Source organism: Daldinia caldariorum (genome assembly GCF_022478825.1).
Source record: "Daldinia caldariorum strain CBS 122874 unplaced genomic scaffold F4812scaffold_7, whole genome shotgun sequence".
NCBI classification, from domain to species: Eukaryota; Fungi; Ascomycota; class Sordariomycetes; order Xylariales; family Hypoxylaceae; genus Daldinia; species Daldinia caldariorum.
In genome coordinates this window covers 1,208,577-1,224,239 of record NW_025953043.1, presented here as the reverse complement: position 1 = coordinate 1,224,239, position 15,663 = coordinate 1,208,577, and the positions used below count along the sequence as shown (strand labels likewise).

Genomic DNA, 15,663 nt, shown 5'->3' with positions numbered 1-15,663 from the left:
ACATACGGTCATTTATATACATATATCCACAGCGCAATTGACTGACAATCGCTAGACTTGAGAAACCATGGCTGGCCCCGGTCCGATCAAGCCTCACGTCCCCGGCATCTACAGATACACTGCTACCGCCCTGGGCGCTAGCATGTGGTTCTTCGTAAGGACCCTCCAGTCTAATTTCATTATTAGAGAGAATCATACCGGCTAACCTCCTTCTCCCTAATAGTTGATGTATCGCGCGAGGAAAGATGGTAATTGAACACCCCAGATCCGAACGGTATATAGAGTGATTGTATGATTTACTTACTTACCCAAACCCAGGCCCCGTCCTACTAGGCTGGAAGCACCCGTGGGACCACTAGACTATGGCGATTCATCGAAGGCGATATAGGATTACGCAGCGGGGGAACATATACCAGGACCGAAGAGGGGGAGGGAAGACGTGGGGACAAAGAATGCAGATATCTGCATACCTACGCGAGAGTCACCAGCCATGGGCAGAGTTTTCAAAATTCAATAGAAAAAAAAAAACAGGAGAATCGAATCGGACCCATTGCAGTGTATACAGTTGGCAGTTGTGCACATCGCCTACTACGGTGTTTACCATACCATACCATCCACGCATCGCATCGCAGTTATTCCGGCTTCTGGAACAGATAATGGGCTACTCCCCAGGTATCCCCGGCCTCGTAGGCGAACAATTCCGAGCAAGCCATGTAGAAGATCTGCCACCTGTTGTACCACGTGTTTGCGTTGTCCGCCCCGTACGTCTCCTCCAGGTGCGGCCATATCTGCTCCTTGTTCGCTATCATGTTGGAGAGCCAATGCTTTTTTGCTCGAGTTGCCTAGGTCAGCAGCGTGTTCTTTGCCTAGTAGCCAGCCAGCCAGTCCCTCTTGATGAGAATCGCTAATGAAGACAAAAGAAAAAAGGCGTGTGGGTCAGAGGGGGTTACGCTTACCTCACACATCTTGGAGTAGTTGTTCCCGTTCACCCACCATTGCTTCTCGATGTGAAGGTCCTTCTGGAAATACAGCAGTAGATCCGCCGACGGCACTGCTCATTCACAGATCAAATCAGTTAAGTTGCCCTCCGAATCCCTTATGTACCTAGGTAGATAAGCAGTTTAGGGGTCGGATATGGCCTCAGGACACGTACTAGTTCCGCCAGTGAAAAAATGCGTAGTCATCCAGCCCTCTTCGAAATCATACGGGGTATCCTTATGCGCGAACAAGTGAACGAACAGCTTGCCCCGGGGTCTCAAAGCCCTCGATATCTTAGCCATGAGCTGCTCGTAATTCTTCATGTGTTCGAAAAACTTGAAAGCTCTTGATATCAGCGCGTGCTTTTCGTATTCATGAGGATATAACGATGATGATGATGACGATGGTGGCGGTGGTGGCAGTGACAAATATGTACCTCTATCGAAACCACCCGGTCAAAACTCTCCTTCTCAAACTCGTAGTCCACGATATCCCCCGTAATGACCGTCAGATTCATCAGGCCCTTCTCCCGGGCCTTGCCGTCGATATACTCCTTCTGCGTGCGCGAGTTCGAGAACGCGGTGATTTCCGACTTGGGGAACATCTGCGCGAAATACAGCGCGCCGGAGCCCCAACCGCATCTATCATCCTGCCCCATTAGCACAGCCGTCTTGTCTTGTCTTGTCTTGTCTTTTCTATTCGCTAAGTCGAGAAGATCAACCACTTACCCCAAATCCAGAATCCTCATCCCGTCCCGAATCTCCGCCCTCGCGACATACAGCTCGAGCATAGCGATCTCGGCCCGGGCGAGCGTCTCCTCTCCGCCCGAGAGGTACAGACTGCTGGAGTACTTCATGCGGGGGCCCAGCATGCCGACGAGGACGCCCGTGCCGACCTCGTAGTGCTGCGCGTTGGCGGTGACGGGCCGCGCCCGCAGATGCTCGACGTACCTCGTCTTGCGCTCGTACGCGGCGGCCAGCGAGCACGACGATATCTCCGATAGCCGCTGCGCGAGCTGCCGCCGGATGCCGAGCCGGATCACAGCGTGCGGCAGGAGGCCGCGATCGAGGAGCCAGTCTGTTTTCTTTTTAAGTCATCTTGATTTTATAAAGGGGGTGCGAGGTTATTTACCAATATTCATAATGCTTGATGCTTTTTTGCTATGAGCTTCTTTTATATGTAAGTATAATATATCTTAGGGGTAGCACAACTACCTACCCCTCTGGTATGGTGTGATTCTAAGCTCTGTGATCCAGTGATTAGATGAATTGAGGTGAGGTTTCACCGCCTCATCGACCCTTTGCCTCATGCATTCGCCCCCCCTTGTGTCAGGGAAGTCTATTGATCATGACTTGGAAAAAGCAATGAGATGCATTTGGGATAGGTACAAGGACTAGTTCCCGTGTACATAGATACCTTCTACCTATCTAATAATCCCAGAAGGGTCAGTCTCCTCTGCTAATCTCACTAGGCTGAAGACAATCACCAAAAAAAAAAAAAAAAACTCTATGAAATAGGAGGGGCAGCACTAAGAGACATGAAACATCGAAATTATATTTATTATTTTCCGTCCGGCTAGATTTGATATTTGTTTGATATCGTCTATCACGATTTGATTAGTCTTCTACTTTTACGCTTTACGTTTCCCCTTCGGATCGCGCCGCCTTTCCCATATCTGCAGATACGACTCCCCAAGGTACAGCAGTTCCTTCTGTGTCTTTTCCACGAAAAGATCCTGGCACACCACCCACTCGTCTCTCCCTTTATCCTTGAGCTGGACCTTCCACGTCTTCCGTTCCTCTCCCGAATCCGCTACGTCCTCTTTTGCCTTGACAGCTTCGTGTGTGACGTTCGCGACTAGATCGTACCAGATAGGCTCCCCCGGCGGATGATCTACTGGGTTTGGTTCTACGTAGGGTGATACGTCGAGGCCGACACGTGCGTCGAACGTGACAATTGTTGGGTTCCGCTCCGATACAAATTTGTTTGTAGAAAAGCGTTTAATGTGGAAGGTAAGATATGGCGGTAACGGGTGCATGAGTCGGTATCGTTTCCTTTGTGCCAAGTGTTCTTGCGCCCTCACGCCATCATATTTCGTTAAAATGGTCGTTAGAGGAACTTGAGGAATGATGTTGCGCTCCAGTTCGTCTTGGAATAGAGGCGCAGGGGGTAGGTCGAGGGTCAAGAGCAAGAAGCGGTTGATATCCGTCTTAACTTCAGCTGCCTCTTCAAATCGCAAGCGATCACCGGCGTCTGCCTTGGCCGTGATGGCTTGCGACTCGACTTTGAGCTTTCCTTGGAATATCCGTTGTATAATGCTACTCCCCGGCTTCGTTTTACTCCCACCCAAGCCTAGGTGCAAATTATTAAGAAACCATGATAAAAATTCGACAGGATCCGACTGGTTCGTCAATGTAAACTTCTTGTTCGACCTCAGCGAGATCTCCTGCAGCAGTTCGTGAGGCGATACGTGATTCTTGAAGGCTCTGGGGTTCCATATCTTTCGAAATAAAATTCCACAGCGCTTCACGAGCTCCGTGCGCGACGATAGATTTTCTAGCAGGAAGTAGTTTCGCAGGGGCGAGACGTGAGATAATGCCTGTACTACAACATTGAGATAGTCGTTCTCCTTAATGTTGTTCATCCCTACAAACCCAGGCGTATATTCTTTCCCATCCAACGTCCACGCGGTCCGAGCCTTACGATCTAACTCCATCACCTCTTGCTTCGTGTATCTCGGATCGGATACGTACTTTATATCGTCCAGCGACTTGCTCTTCACTTCGTAACCTTCTGGTAACACGTAAACTTTCTGCGTCTCCATGTTGATGAATACGTGATGTCCGACATCGAGAGAGTGGAAATACGCATGCGATTTGGGACCTCGACCCTGGAAGTATTTCCCACAGACTAGACATGCGTAGACGTTTATATTTGACAAGCTGATGGAGCATAGCTTCTCGAAGTCGAAGTCGAGTACGTTGCGATCGATGGTATCTAGATAGAGGTCGTCGTACCCTGCCGTAGGGGCAGACTGTCGTATCGGCGCCTTTGAAGGCTCATCTTCGAAACCGTCATCACCGTCATCACGAAAGGTAGAAGCATCGTCGAGTCTCCCGTCTGAGGGCGAAGCGCTGTTGCCATTCAGTTCCGGGCCATCGTCGAACCGCGACCTTTTCGATGCAGGCGAACCAACATCAAACTCTTCTAGTGCTTCGGAAGCCTGTCTTTTAGGCATATCGTCAAAGATTATAATTTTATTCGGTTTTGAGTGTTATGTCATCTGAAGGAAATGGTGGGAATTATGCAAGTCGCGACTTTGAAGCTATCAAAGCTTCTTTCAATTCAATTTAATTGATGGGAACGGGTTTTAAGGCTGGATCGGTACGTACCTGCTGCAACTAAATTAGCGTCCCGGCCCCTCCAGACCATCGCAAAAAACCACCCAAAAACCACCCGTACTTATGTTAGCCTTTAGGTACCCATAGAACTTAGAGAAAGAGGACATCAAACTGTGAATACATAGTATATTATACAATTATTAATTATTTAAACCAAACGTTATAAATTCACGTAATTTTCCTCGTCCTAAATTCAGAAGAAAATCAGATCGAACTGAAATTGTTTGCAATAGGTATGTTGCGTATTACGCATAGTTAATGTGTGTAAGGTATTATTCTCTACTTGGGGTATCATAATTCTATCATAACTCGTGTCTTGCTCGCTCGCATGCGCGTTATTTCATCACCTGCTTCAGCTTAGAGCTTTTCGTCCTCATCGGCGTGCTTTGGCCGAAGGGCGTTCGAGGCGTAGCACCACCGCTTCCTCCAATCTGCGTCCAGAGCCGTTGCGCTGCCGGCGTCAGCCCACCTGTAACACGTGGACTGCTTGGGAATTTCGGAACGGGTGTCTTCTCAACCTTTCCGGTTAAGCCCATCTTGGAAGACGTTCGCTTAGACTGTGAGATCCGGTCAACCATGCGATGATGGAGAGCCTCCCGCTTGCTCTGCTCCTTGATGATAAACGGGTTTGGTGTCGAATCGCCGGGCCCAAGATCGATCTTCAGCGCCGCCGGCTGTTCGTATACTGGCTCCTCATCATCCACAAATGCATATCCATTTACTCTTGGCGTTTCGCTTCCCACGGCAGTCGAATTCAGCTCGCTCGTTTTTCGCTTTCCCGCAATAGCGTCTCGGACCGCGGAGAGCGATGGAGACGATGGCACAGATTCGTCGCCGCCAACTTTCGGCCCTGGCAGCCTAGTATTCTCATAATTGACACCCTTCGGGGCAGCTCGCGATTCGTTCTCTGCTCTTTGCGCCCTTGTCTCCATAGAATCCTCTATGCCCTCGGGGACAAACATCAGCGAGTTATTTGGCAACGACTTCCACGTATCTGGTTGTGCAGGTTTCTCCTCTCGATCCTTGATAGCCAGGCGGTCCCTTTTGAATCCATCGTCTGTCAAACTTCGCGACTCCAGTAATTTCGCTTCGACTTCCTTTTGTTTTATCTGCATTTTGGAAGGCAACTTGTTCCCCGTCCATAACCACGCGTACTTCTCTGCCTTCTTCGAATTTTGCTTGTCTAAGAGTTTGTAAAAGCTCTCGTTGTCCTCGCTCGTGTACCTGGCCTGGAAGGCTCCTAAACTCATATTCGTATCGATCTCGTCCTTCTCCTTCAAGCTTGATGCGGTAGACTCCGTAGCGACCGATACCGGTGTATCACCTACAAACCCTCGGGGGGTCTGCGCGCCCGGGGCTAATGACGTTCCTCTCCTTGTATTGCGTTGTCCCGGGGTCATGACTTGCTGGAGTCGCCGGCTCGCGCTCGAAATCCATGCTGGATCCTTAGACTCTATCGCATCCAAGTATTCCTGTTGTGTTTCGCTTTCTAAGAGCCCGGGGAAAAAGTCCCGGGCGATGATCTGGGAGAGCGCATCCGTGTAGCTATCCTCGTCAAGGACTTTCTTCGGCCTCTTGATCCGCTTCGGAGGGGGTGGAGGAGGCATCAACTCGAGGTCATTTCTCTTTCGAACAAGTGCCGAGGAAGAAGTCGCGCTATTATTATCCATGATGAACAGTTCTTCGCCGTTCTATGGGGGTATGGCGCTTCGCGATAAGAATGTTGAAATAAATGTTAAAATGAGTAAGAGTTAGGTGAGACAAACGTTAATTGAATCCTTTGGTATTAGCGAATCGCGATCAGCTGAGCTTATCGATATGCGTGTATGTGTGTAGCTCCGCAAGGGCGGCTACCCGGCCGCCCAGCCGCCTTGCCTTACGTGCATGCATTACGTCACACTATAAATTCCCAAGTTAACCTTCGACCTACAGAAAAATACTGTTCTAAACTGCACCTTTGCTGTACTTCGAAGACTTGGTTTCATTCTCGTCAATTAAAATAGTGGAAGTGTACGGTTCACATTGTAGAAGTCTATCCAGCTAGGTTTTATCAAAATAAGCAAATTCTGTTCGCAACTATAAAGTACAACAGAATTTAAGGCAGTTAATACACAAGATAATCATATTAGAGCTAACCAATACATTATCTATTCATGTTTAACGATGGTTTAGTAAGGTGTAGCAAACTACACTCTCCCAATAATGTAATTTTGATTATACACGGGGTTATTTTGCTGTTCTGTGATATATTTGTCCTTGGTTACTAATTCCTCAATCTAAATACATTCTAACAATATCATTCATGACCTTCCTAGCTGTCAGTCATGTATATCTTCCTACTCAAGTAAACTTTCTTTTACTGAAGTAGTTTTTAGCTCTACTAGGCGTTTCTGTAATTGACATGATATACCTCTTCAAGGTTATTTGTGGGATACCTAACCAAGTTATATCCAAGGTTCCGATCTCGCCCCATGATACGTTTCATCATAACAATGAACCGGCTCATCGTGTTACAGGTATTTCCTATCATAGCCGGATTAAAATTTAGAGACATTTCAAGGTCTCGTGGGGTATTATTACATTTGGGATTACGATGGGTGAAAGGCGCAAAGTTAGGCTTTCTGTAACGTCGACAATTAATAACATGGCTGATTTTTGAATATACTTGAAGCAAGCGTTAGCCATGGATATCGTACTGAAAACTAACACTTCCGGTAACCTAAATAACATACCCATTTCCAATTTCAATCAGCTAATGAATTTTACCTAGGTACCTAGGTAGGTACAGTTGATGAATATCTAAAAATACCCACGATGCCCTCACCTCTCCCTAGTATTTTGCATTAATAAGTACCTACCTAGGTTACATTAGAGTAATTAATAAAGAAGAAACTACGTTGCACGCGCCAATAGGTAACAAGGGCGCGAGATTTGTGCACCAGTCTATTTCATACGTACAAGGGCTTTAAGTACGCCTTGGACATTTAGCTTGATTAAGGGGTTTATCGTATTACTTAAACATAAGTTGGGGAGTATCAACCAACACTCCCAACTATATATTTCCCATATCTAATTAAACACTGTATCCCTACCTAATTAACGTCACTATATTCATTATTAGATCATTACCTACATGAACCGCACTGTTGAGTGTTCTAAATCTTAGATATCTACCCCTGATATAAATAGTTGGTATATAGTAATGAAAATTCCCCTTTGCCCGTCTGTCGTAATAGGAGTTCTTGTAGCTATCCCATGTCAGGTACCTGTTAATCATTTATCATTTGTTTCATGCGGATTACTCTAGGTACTTACTTCTGTATCAAGCCCAGAACAAAAACTTCTACCTAAAACCTAGAAACCCCAAACAATGGTAACGCAACGCTATTTCTACGATCAGATACACGAGTTGGGATACAAGATGACCACTACACTTTTTTTATATTAGCAAGGAAAATTGTACAATAATTTGGCCTGCGGAAAGGCACCATGCTAGAGGAGTACAGATGTAACAGACAGACATGGTCAGCCACTCTGAGTAAAGTCTTCACCACTCGATGTCCTACTATACAAGAGATAAATTCAACAGACTTTTTATTATTCGGCAAAGGGATCCAAGGCTAGGAAAACACTAGTGTCAGAGAGATCCCGTGATGGTTATCATGATTCATACACAGAGTGAATACTAAAGACCGTGGCAATATGGCAAAGTGATCCATTAACGCTTAGCCTTCTAAGCATCTGCGAGGGTGCTTCGCCCCCCTATTTATACTACTCCTTCGCCAGTGTAGCTGACGCTACTCGCCGGCGCGCCCGGTGCTATCCTTCGTAGTAGCCGGAGTTATCTAGCAGATCTGCTTTAGGCCCGCACTACGCTAGTCATGCACATTTTCCCGACAACTAGGTGGCAAGTCTTCATTGAGTATTGAATACCAAATTCAAAGTGAAACGATGCTCTTAAGTTATGCTAAAGTTCAGTCACTCGCTCAAGTAAGATACCTAGGTACCTAACAGATCAGATCAAATCAAATCCAAAGAAAAGAAACATGAAGATATAGATCAGCGCCTGATATTGTTTATACGGCAAAAACGAGCTACCTATTTACAGAGAAGTTGGTTTTAATGTTACATCAAAAAAGTCTAAAATGCTTAAGGAGTTTTGTCGAAGAGAAGAAGTGAATGCACCCATGCATGGAAGATGGAAAGTGTGAAGAGAAAAAAATGTATGCAACCCGCTTGGCCCCCCGTTTCCCTTTGTCGTGAATATTTGCCCCCCCTAGAAATCGGATCCCACACCGAAGAACAAGAAGGAGAGAGAAATGATGCTTTTTGTCCTATCCAAGTCATAACAACCCGTCGTTAGATCCTCTAGAGAGATGCAGAGAAGACAATCCGGGACCGTCATCATAACACCGTGAGACCGCTTAAGAAAGGATGCGATGCTGCTGCTGAGAGAGAAGAAAGAAATTTACGCGCGGAAAGAGCGGCCGGAGCGCTTGCGGCCAGCGGCGGCAATGTTAAGGTTGGCACCTTGGCCACCAGTGCAGATGGTGCCGGCAGCCATGGCCATGCTGACGGACCAGGTGCCGGCGGCACACTGCTGGTAGCTGGAACCAAGGCAGTTGAAGGTACCTTCAGGGCTGCAAGCACCAGAGAGAGCAGAGCCAGAGCCACCGGCAACGGGAGCAGGGGCAGGGGCCGGAGCCGGAGCCGGAGCCGGAGCCGGGGCAGGGGCAGGGGCAGGGGCCGGAGTAGGAGCGGGGGTGGACGGGCTAGTGATGAAAGCATCGCCATTGCCATTACCATTTCCAGAAGCAGGGTTAGCAGGAGCGGCGGGAGCGGTGTCACCAGCAGTGCAGCCGCTAACACCGCAAGTGGCGACGGAGCCAGCAACGGTGTTGTCCTCGACGGAGGAACCAGGGTTCTCGAACTTGTAGTCCATACCCTCAATGGTTTCGGGCTTGCCCATAATGTTCAAGACGACCATGTCAGGAAGGGCGTCGAAGTTGGCCTTGTCACCGCCATTACCAGTAAGCTCGAGGGCACCACAGTTCATGTAGAACTCACGCCTACCGATCTTGTTGAGCCAAGTCCAGGCGATGGTGGCCTTTCCGGCGGGGATGTTGTCGGGGATGGTGTAGTCGTAGGCGAAGGGGTCAGCGAAGTCAGCGCTGTCGGCAGGGAGGTTGCCAGGTGTGTTACGCGCAGGGCAGCCACCCTCAATGGAGTGGATGACCTTCCAGACACTATCCTTGGTTGGGTTCTCGTCGTAGGTGATAGAGATCTGGCAAGAACCACCACCGTGGACAGCAGATCCCTTGAAGGAGAGGGACTGCTTGGAGCCGAGGGCGTAGCTGTTCACTTGGCCACCGGAAGCAGTGTAGCCACCACCGATCTTGCAAGGGAAGTTGCTTCCATCGGGCTCAAGAGGGCTATTGTTGAGGGCAGTAGGGTTGAATGGGGCAGGGCTAACCATAACCATGTGGGCATTGGCACCGGCAAGGAGACCGGTGATAGCGACAATCTTCTTAGAGTAAAACATTTTGACTGTTTGATGAAACGATGAAATCTGGTTCCTGCAGATTTAATGAAGTAGAAGATCGATCTGAATTGTTGACTGAAGAGTCTGAAAGTTGCTTGGACTAATAAATTAAAGAATTAGCTTTGATGTCGCCAGCGAACAATATTATTGCCTTGATGCCTTTGATCGGGACTTGTCACAAAGGCGTTGTTGCGAAAAAGATACTGTTTGGACTGCTCTTTCGAGTCTGGTCGAGTAGCCCGTAGTCGAACAATGCTTTTATGCAGTGCCCGAAGAAAGGAAAAGAGCGTAGAGTAATTGGCTACTAACCTTATAGGTTACTTTGTTCGACGGAGGGAACAAAGATAAATCAGTGACGTTGTTGTTAAGAGAGTGAGACCGATCAAGGTGATTTTTTTTTTCTTCGCGAGTAAACTCAAAGGAAGGTAATGCTCCAGGCAAATGGAAACGAAGATGTGGGAAAATAAAGGAAAGACTGAAAAGGTAATCAAATTGTTGCCGCTGGCGTGATGATGAGGGAAGAAACAAAACGACCGACTTGGGCGATTTCAAGAGATTCTTATACTCTTGAAGGATGGCAAAAAAAAGAATGGACGGCGGCAAGTAAGTACCTAGGTATGCACGATGATGGCGGAAAAAAAGAAAAGAAACTAATGCGGTAACCTTAGTTTGTGAGTTAGTGTAAGCTGCAGGAACAAAAAGGCAGGAGGAAAATTGATTGGATCCAGGAGGAACAGAGGTAGAACGTGGGTTACATGGGTTTACCATGAATACCGTGGGCTACCTATGGACCATGGATTACTACCTAATGTAGGTACCCATTGACTTACAAGGTGGCAGTATACCTGTGTAGTAAGGGTATCGTTCACTTCTCCCCTATCCACCCCTCCCCCCCATTGAAACCCCATGACTAGTGTACCATCCTTACCTGACTACTCATTGGATAAGATCCACTCGCGGCGCAGAGTTCAGAGTAGATCGACTACCCCACATCTCAGGGCAATCGATGGAACATAACCAGTAAAAAGCCCAACCATAGCCGTCACTCTCGTGAGTTTTGAAGTTTTGAAGCGTGGTGTTGGAGAAGGACGGCAGGGGTAAGGAGAAGGGCTTAATGACAGGGGGAGAAGGGATGCAAACGGGGATGTGTCATCGAGAAGTGCTATCTATGTAAAGAAGTTAGCGATAGGCCCTAGTAAGACCCTAATAGGACCCTAGTCGAGCTAACTAATTGGCAGCTACTATGTATGTACACTACGCACTGGGCCCTGGCAGACGGCTCTTTTTTTGATTTGTTTCGACTTGACTTAAACATTGACCAAACATTGCTCTGAATGGTCAGGATTTGGGCACGTCACAAAAATTCGTGTTGAAGATTTTTTTTTATTACTGTCATTACTATTACTTTTGCGTTTATTTGTTATGTTGACTTAGGTACCAGGTATGAGGTCATTGTCATTCATAAATCGTTTGACTTACAAGTACCTAACAAACGAGAGCGTAGAATCGTGTCCGTTTGTCTTCTCATTATCCCCAGTAATAGCAAAGCTAGCTGCACAGCTGTACCGGCTAGGCGCTTACGTTTAAGCAGTAGGTAACATTGTTCCAGAAAAATTGATTCCAAAAGTTTGAGTTTTAGTTTTGTTTCTACGCCGTATGTTAGGTAGATAGCAAATTTAGGATTGAAAATAGAAATAGAATGCGGGTGAGGAATTAGTTTAGTTGACGATGGCGCAGACCTCGGCTCTCCATAAGTTTTAGAATACCACTGCTTCAATACGGAAGGCCTTTCCCAAGGTCTGTCAGGCTGCATATCATCCAGCCAATCAAATCACTCCCTTGCCAAATTTACTTGCCTTTTTCGGATAACTTGTCAGCCAACATGTATGGCAACGTGTGGCGCAATATAAGTCCCTCACACTTGGAGATTTGATCCTTTTCTCCTGGACTATGTACAACTTTTCTAACCTAGTTGAATTGAATACGAGCATGGGAGGAGGTAATTGTTCCCTCATCTACGTTACGTAGGTACATCTCGGACGAAAAGGAATAAAGCTGTATGCGATCGTCAGGAGATATTTAGACTAGATTCAGGAGTAAGAAAGGCGAAAAAGACTTGTCCGATTGCGTATCCGCCGAGGGGCTCGTGATAGGTGAGGGGAATAGTAGAATTTTTGAGTTTAAGTCGTATGTCGAGAATAATGAGAACGTTGGCCTCTAGAGACATCCAAGCACTGGCCACTCACAGGCACGCATAGCTCAGGAACAGGGATCGCGCTGATCCCCTGGAGGCCTTTTGGACAAGACGGGTCTACAAACCTTTAATGGCTTTCCCTCCCGGTCCTCCCCTGCGTCTAAGCATTTAGCGAGAGGTTAAACCCCCGCCCCCGCTAGGCTGATTGAAATTCTGAAACATCACTAGTTTCAACCGGCGCTCAATTCTTCAAAGGAGGGTTGTAATGCGAAAACTCGAGACTCCCAATTACCTATGATTTTTTTGGAGATTTTACTCGTACCTGACATTGGGTAGGTACGTGACCGATCGCACCATGCCGCTTGCAACCCTTCACCTACCTAGGCATACAGGAAAAATAAGCTTTATTCAAGCTACCTAAATGGCGGCTAGCCAATGGTATCGATTCCATGCAGTGGCATGCACACCTAACTTTGAAGATACCACGTAGTGTATGTAGGTATGTACATGTATGCCTGTCAGGCTGTCAGGCTGTCAGGTCACCTAAAGTGGCGACCCCGGAGCTGGCCCTGATGTATCAATTCAACACCAGCCACTACAGCTGCTTCCCCTGTTAAGATCTCTTGCTAACTCCGGGGAGTACCTAGGTATGTAGGTAAGCACCTCGGCTTCTCGCATTGGCCAACCGATAATATAGTCCGTGGTCTTCACCGGCACACCCGTTTTAACTGTTAGCTAAAAGATGACTAGATAATATCCTAATGGAGCGTCGTTGTAAAACCACCTCATCTAGTACTACCAGTACTACCTAGTGCTAGCGGCTTACCGCATGCGAGACCTGCAGGCTGATGTTAACACAACATCTTTAGACGAAACTATTCCGCCATTCGACCGCCTTTTTGCTTTCAATATACTGCTAACCTAGAGTTGTTTCTAAAGCGATCCTTCAGGTGGTATTTTCCAATGCATACCTAGGTAGGTACCTAGCCTTAGGTAGGTCTAGATAATCCAAGGCAGGTATGCTTCCTTACATGGCTTAATAGAAACCTACACTCCAAGAACACTTGACATAATAGTAGTAGCGGAGTGGATAGTAGTAGGTTAGTTGTATAATACCTAGTATTTTTTTTTTCATGCGACATCGAAGGAGAGAAATTGTAAGCATGTTGAGCTGCCTATTTGGGACTGTGTTGTTGGATAAAAATAGAGGTGAAGTATTCTGAGGTCTAGATAATCTTGACCACTTTCTTGGCATCAAAAATAAGGCACAGCATATCTCATCGGATAACTGTGGAGATGAGATGCAAGGGCATCTACCGTTGGAAGGCTCGGCAGGTTCGGTATGAGCGACATATGAAAAGCATACCTACCTCTAGGTACCCAGGTGGTTTATTTGCATGATTGATTAGATGCCGGCGTTAATAAACACGATACGGCGTCAAAACTTGGGGATTTGTGTTATGTGTCACTCGTCGCCCGTCAGCTGCCGTACTGAAGGAACTGGTCTCAACAGGTTGAAACTAGTTTCATGTTTAGTTGGGAGAATGTTTGAATCTACTTACATACCTAGTAGTAGTTCCAAGTTTATTATTTCACGATTGGCCGCCTCAAGCACAGCTATGCCCATGCAGCTCCCTCAGCTTCGCTCAGCCGAATTTTATTTCGAAAGGAACATCCGAAATTTACATTAGCGTCATGTCATGCCCTTGCCCCAAGTCCAACCATTCTATTTTTTGTCTGACGCACTGACTATTCTTGGCCACGAGGGAGCCACAACCAAATCAACCTTCCTGATGGGTCTACACTAAACGAAGTATGAGATGCATCTTTGCGGCTTGCCATGTCTAGTGCGCCGTAAATAGTTCTTTTCTATCCGGGAATATGGACAATATATCAGTTGACCCCACTCCAATATCGATGTTCGACTGTGTTCAAATGTGTTGCTGCTACCTAAATTCTGCACATAGTAAAGCTTACCAACAACAACAAGGTCTAGGCGAAAAGCTCAGAGATTGCGAATCCCCACAACCAAGTCATTTCGAGAAAAGAAAGGCCGAATTCGCAACGTTGCATAGGTGTCTTCTATTAACTAGACGAAAATATCTCTAGTCTAGCAAAATGGACACACATTATGAGAGTATTGCTGCATTGGCACTCTTACGCCGTCTGACGGCAGTCTCAACTCGACTGCAATTATTCCAACTTATTCCCTTCGGAATTAAGATGGTAAACGAGTAATGAGCTTTGCAAAACTCGGTGCTCTGTTGACATTCAGACAGCCGATGTCTTTTCGTTGCTCCCGACCGGTTGGGGAGCAAGATGATCAGTGTCTTCGAAGCCATAATCTTCCCGTGTCCATTTCTTCATCTTCTCCGTCCGGAACTCCTCGAAGTCCCATTCTCGATCTTCCAGCTGGTCAGGATTATTGAAGACGTATACTTCGCATTCGACTTCCTCGCCTTCGACGTTACCCCGTCCCTTGTCGTCGCCGACCTTCGAAAGTAAGCGAACTTTCACTGTTTTGCGGTCATATTCGCTGCCCTCGAAGGTGTCGAGATGATGCATGTTGGCATCCGTCAAGCCCGTCACGTACATCCCTCTAACCTCATGATCCGGGTCCGGTGTAATACCGGGGTAGTCTGCATATTGAACCCGACTATGGAGGTAAGTCGGCGTTAGTCATATATTGTGTAGGCCAGACCCCAAATGTCGACTTACCGTCGGCAATAACCGTGCAAGACGGCCGGCTTGAAATCGTGAAGACTCTTCAATAGGGCTGTATTTTCTGTGGAAAATCGATAGCAGACCGTGAAGAAGACTTCAGCGGCCATCTGAAGAGTCGTAAGTAACAGACGATTTTGAAATATGCCGGAGGGAAAAGTGCCTCACCAGAGTGCCTATAGAAGATTATATTAATACGGGCGTTCTAGCATGCGGAGATAAGGTCCGAGGCTCACCATAGAAGAACGCCGCATGCGTGCGGTCCGACATTGCTACGTATTGTTTATTTCGTATCTTTTCCGTCGAGCGTTGTATACGGAGTATTGTCTTCGAATAACTTTGAAGGACAACTATAAATAACAGGTAGTCACAAATGCTCGGGGGTTTTTGAGAGGCAAGACTCGACTGCCGACATCAGGTAAGTTTTGGCAATGGTGAAAATTACTGTAAAAGTGAGTTATTGCTTTTGCTACCTTACACGAATATGTGTAAGATACCCGTGGATATGCCTACCTACCTTAGGTACCTGGTATCTGGTACCCTTTTTTTAACAATACATGCGGGGGAACGAGGAATTGGGGGATTGAGACCCGATATATTTAAATGGTGCTTAAGGACTTATCTCTCTACAGAGATAACCATATAATAGGTAGGGTGCCTTTCCGGATCCGAAATTCAGATAGGCTAAACGTTTTACCAAGAGAATATTTACTTATGTAGGTACGTATGGTCATCATATCTAGATGCATTTGATGATTCGCTGCTTTCTGCCCAGGTGGTCTAAATAAACAATGACGATTACCTAGGGCTGCTAGGTAGAATCAAGA

At 46.8% G+C, this 15,663-nt stretch overlaps 6 protein-coding genes across 6 annotated transcripts; 1 reads left to right on the top strand and 5 right to left on the bottom strand.

The window, feature by feature from the left end:
• Window positions 1-67: 67 nt before the first annotated feature.
• On the top strand, window positions 68-359 carry F4812DRAFT_458940 (uncharacterized protein; the record flags this gene model as incomplete). The annotated part of the gene is made up of 3 exons (XM_047937451.1): window positions 68-154; window positions 224-248; window positions 319-359. 3 exons carry the CDS (start codon window positions 68-70, stop codon window positions 357-359), a joined length of 153 nt encoding a protein of 50 aa, XP_047790825.1.
• A 273-nt stretch (window positions 360-632) lies between these two features.
• On the bottom strand, window positions 633-2,119 carry F4812DRAFT_458939 (S-adenosyl-L-methionine-dependent methyltransferase; the record flags this gene model as incomplete). Its single annotated transcript, XM_047937450.1, has 6 exons — window positions 633-842; window positions 957-1,051; window positions 1,154-1,340; window positions 1,415-1,619; window positions 1,707-2,055; window positions 2,110-2,119. The coding sequence occupies 6 exons, from the start codon at window positions 2,117-2,119 to the stop codon at window positions 633-635; spliced, it is 1,056 nt and encodes a 351-aa protein (XP_047790824.1).
• A 489-nt stretch (window positions 2,120-2,608) lies between these two features.
• Window positions 2,609-4,216, bottom strand: F4812DRAFT_451019 (cysteine proteinase; the record flags this gene model as incomplete). Its single annotated transcript, XM_047936155.1, has 1 exon — window positions 2,609-4,216. The coding sequence occupies one exon, from the start codon at window positions 4,214-4,216 to the stop codon at window positions 2,609-2,611; it is 1,608 nt and encodes a 535-aa protein (XP_047790823.1).
• Window positions 4,217-4,550: 334 nt separating this feature from the next.
• On the bottom strand, window positions 4,551-6,216 carry F4812DRAFT_427120 (nuclear protein DGCR14). The gene has a single exon (XM_047934070.1). It carries the CDS (start codon window positions 6,047-6,049, stop codon window positions 4,715-4,717), a length of 1,335 nt encoding a protein of 444 aa, XP_047790822.1. The 5' UTR covers window positions 6,050-6,216; the 3' UTR covers window positions 4,551-4,714.
• Window positions 6,217-8,432: 2,216 nt separating this feature from the next.
• Window positions 8,433-10,640, bottom strand: F4812DRAFT_427119 (uncharacterized protein). The gene is made up of 2 exons (XM_047934069.1): window positions 10,231-10,640; window positions 8,433-10,021 (listed from the first exon to the last, which is right to left on the bottom strand). Exon 2 carries the CDS (start codon window positions 9,919-9,921, stop codon window positions 8,848-8,850), a length of 1,074 nt encoding a protein of 357 aa, XP_047790821.1. The 5' UTR covers window positions 9,922-10,021; window positions 10,231-10,640; the 3' UTR covers window positions 8,433-8,847.
• Window positions 10,641-14,386: 3,746 nt separating this feature from the next.
• F4812DRAFT_458935 (BtrG-like protein) lies at window positions 14,387-15,106 on the bottom strand (the record flags this gene model as incomplete). The annotated part of the gene is made up of 4 exons (XM_047937449.1): window positions 14,387-14,771; window positions 14,834-14,946; window positions 15,005-15,012; window positions 15,073-15,106. 4 exons carry the CDS (start codon window positions 15,104-15,106, stop codon window positions 14,387-14,389), a joined length of 540 nt encoding a protein of 179 aa, XP_047790820.1.
• Between the last annotated feature and the right edge of the window lie 557 nt (window positions 15,107-15,663).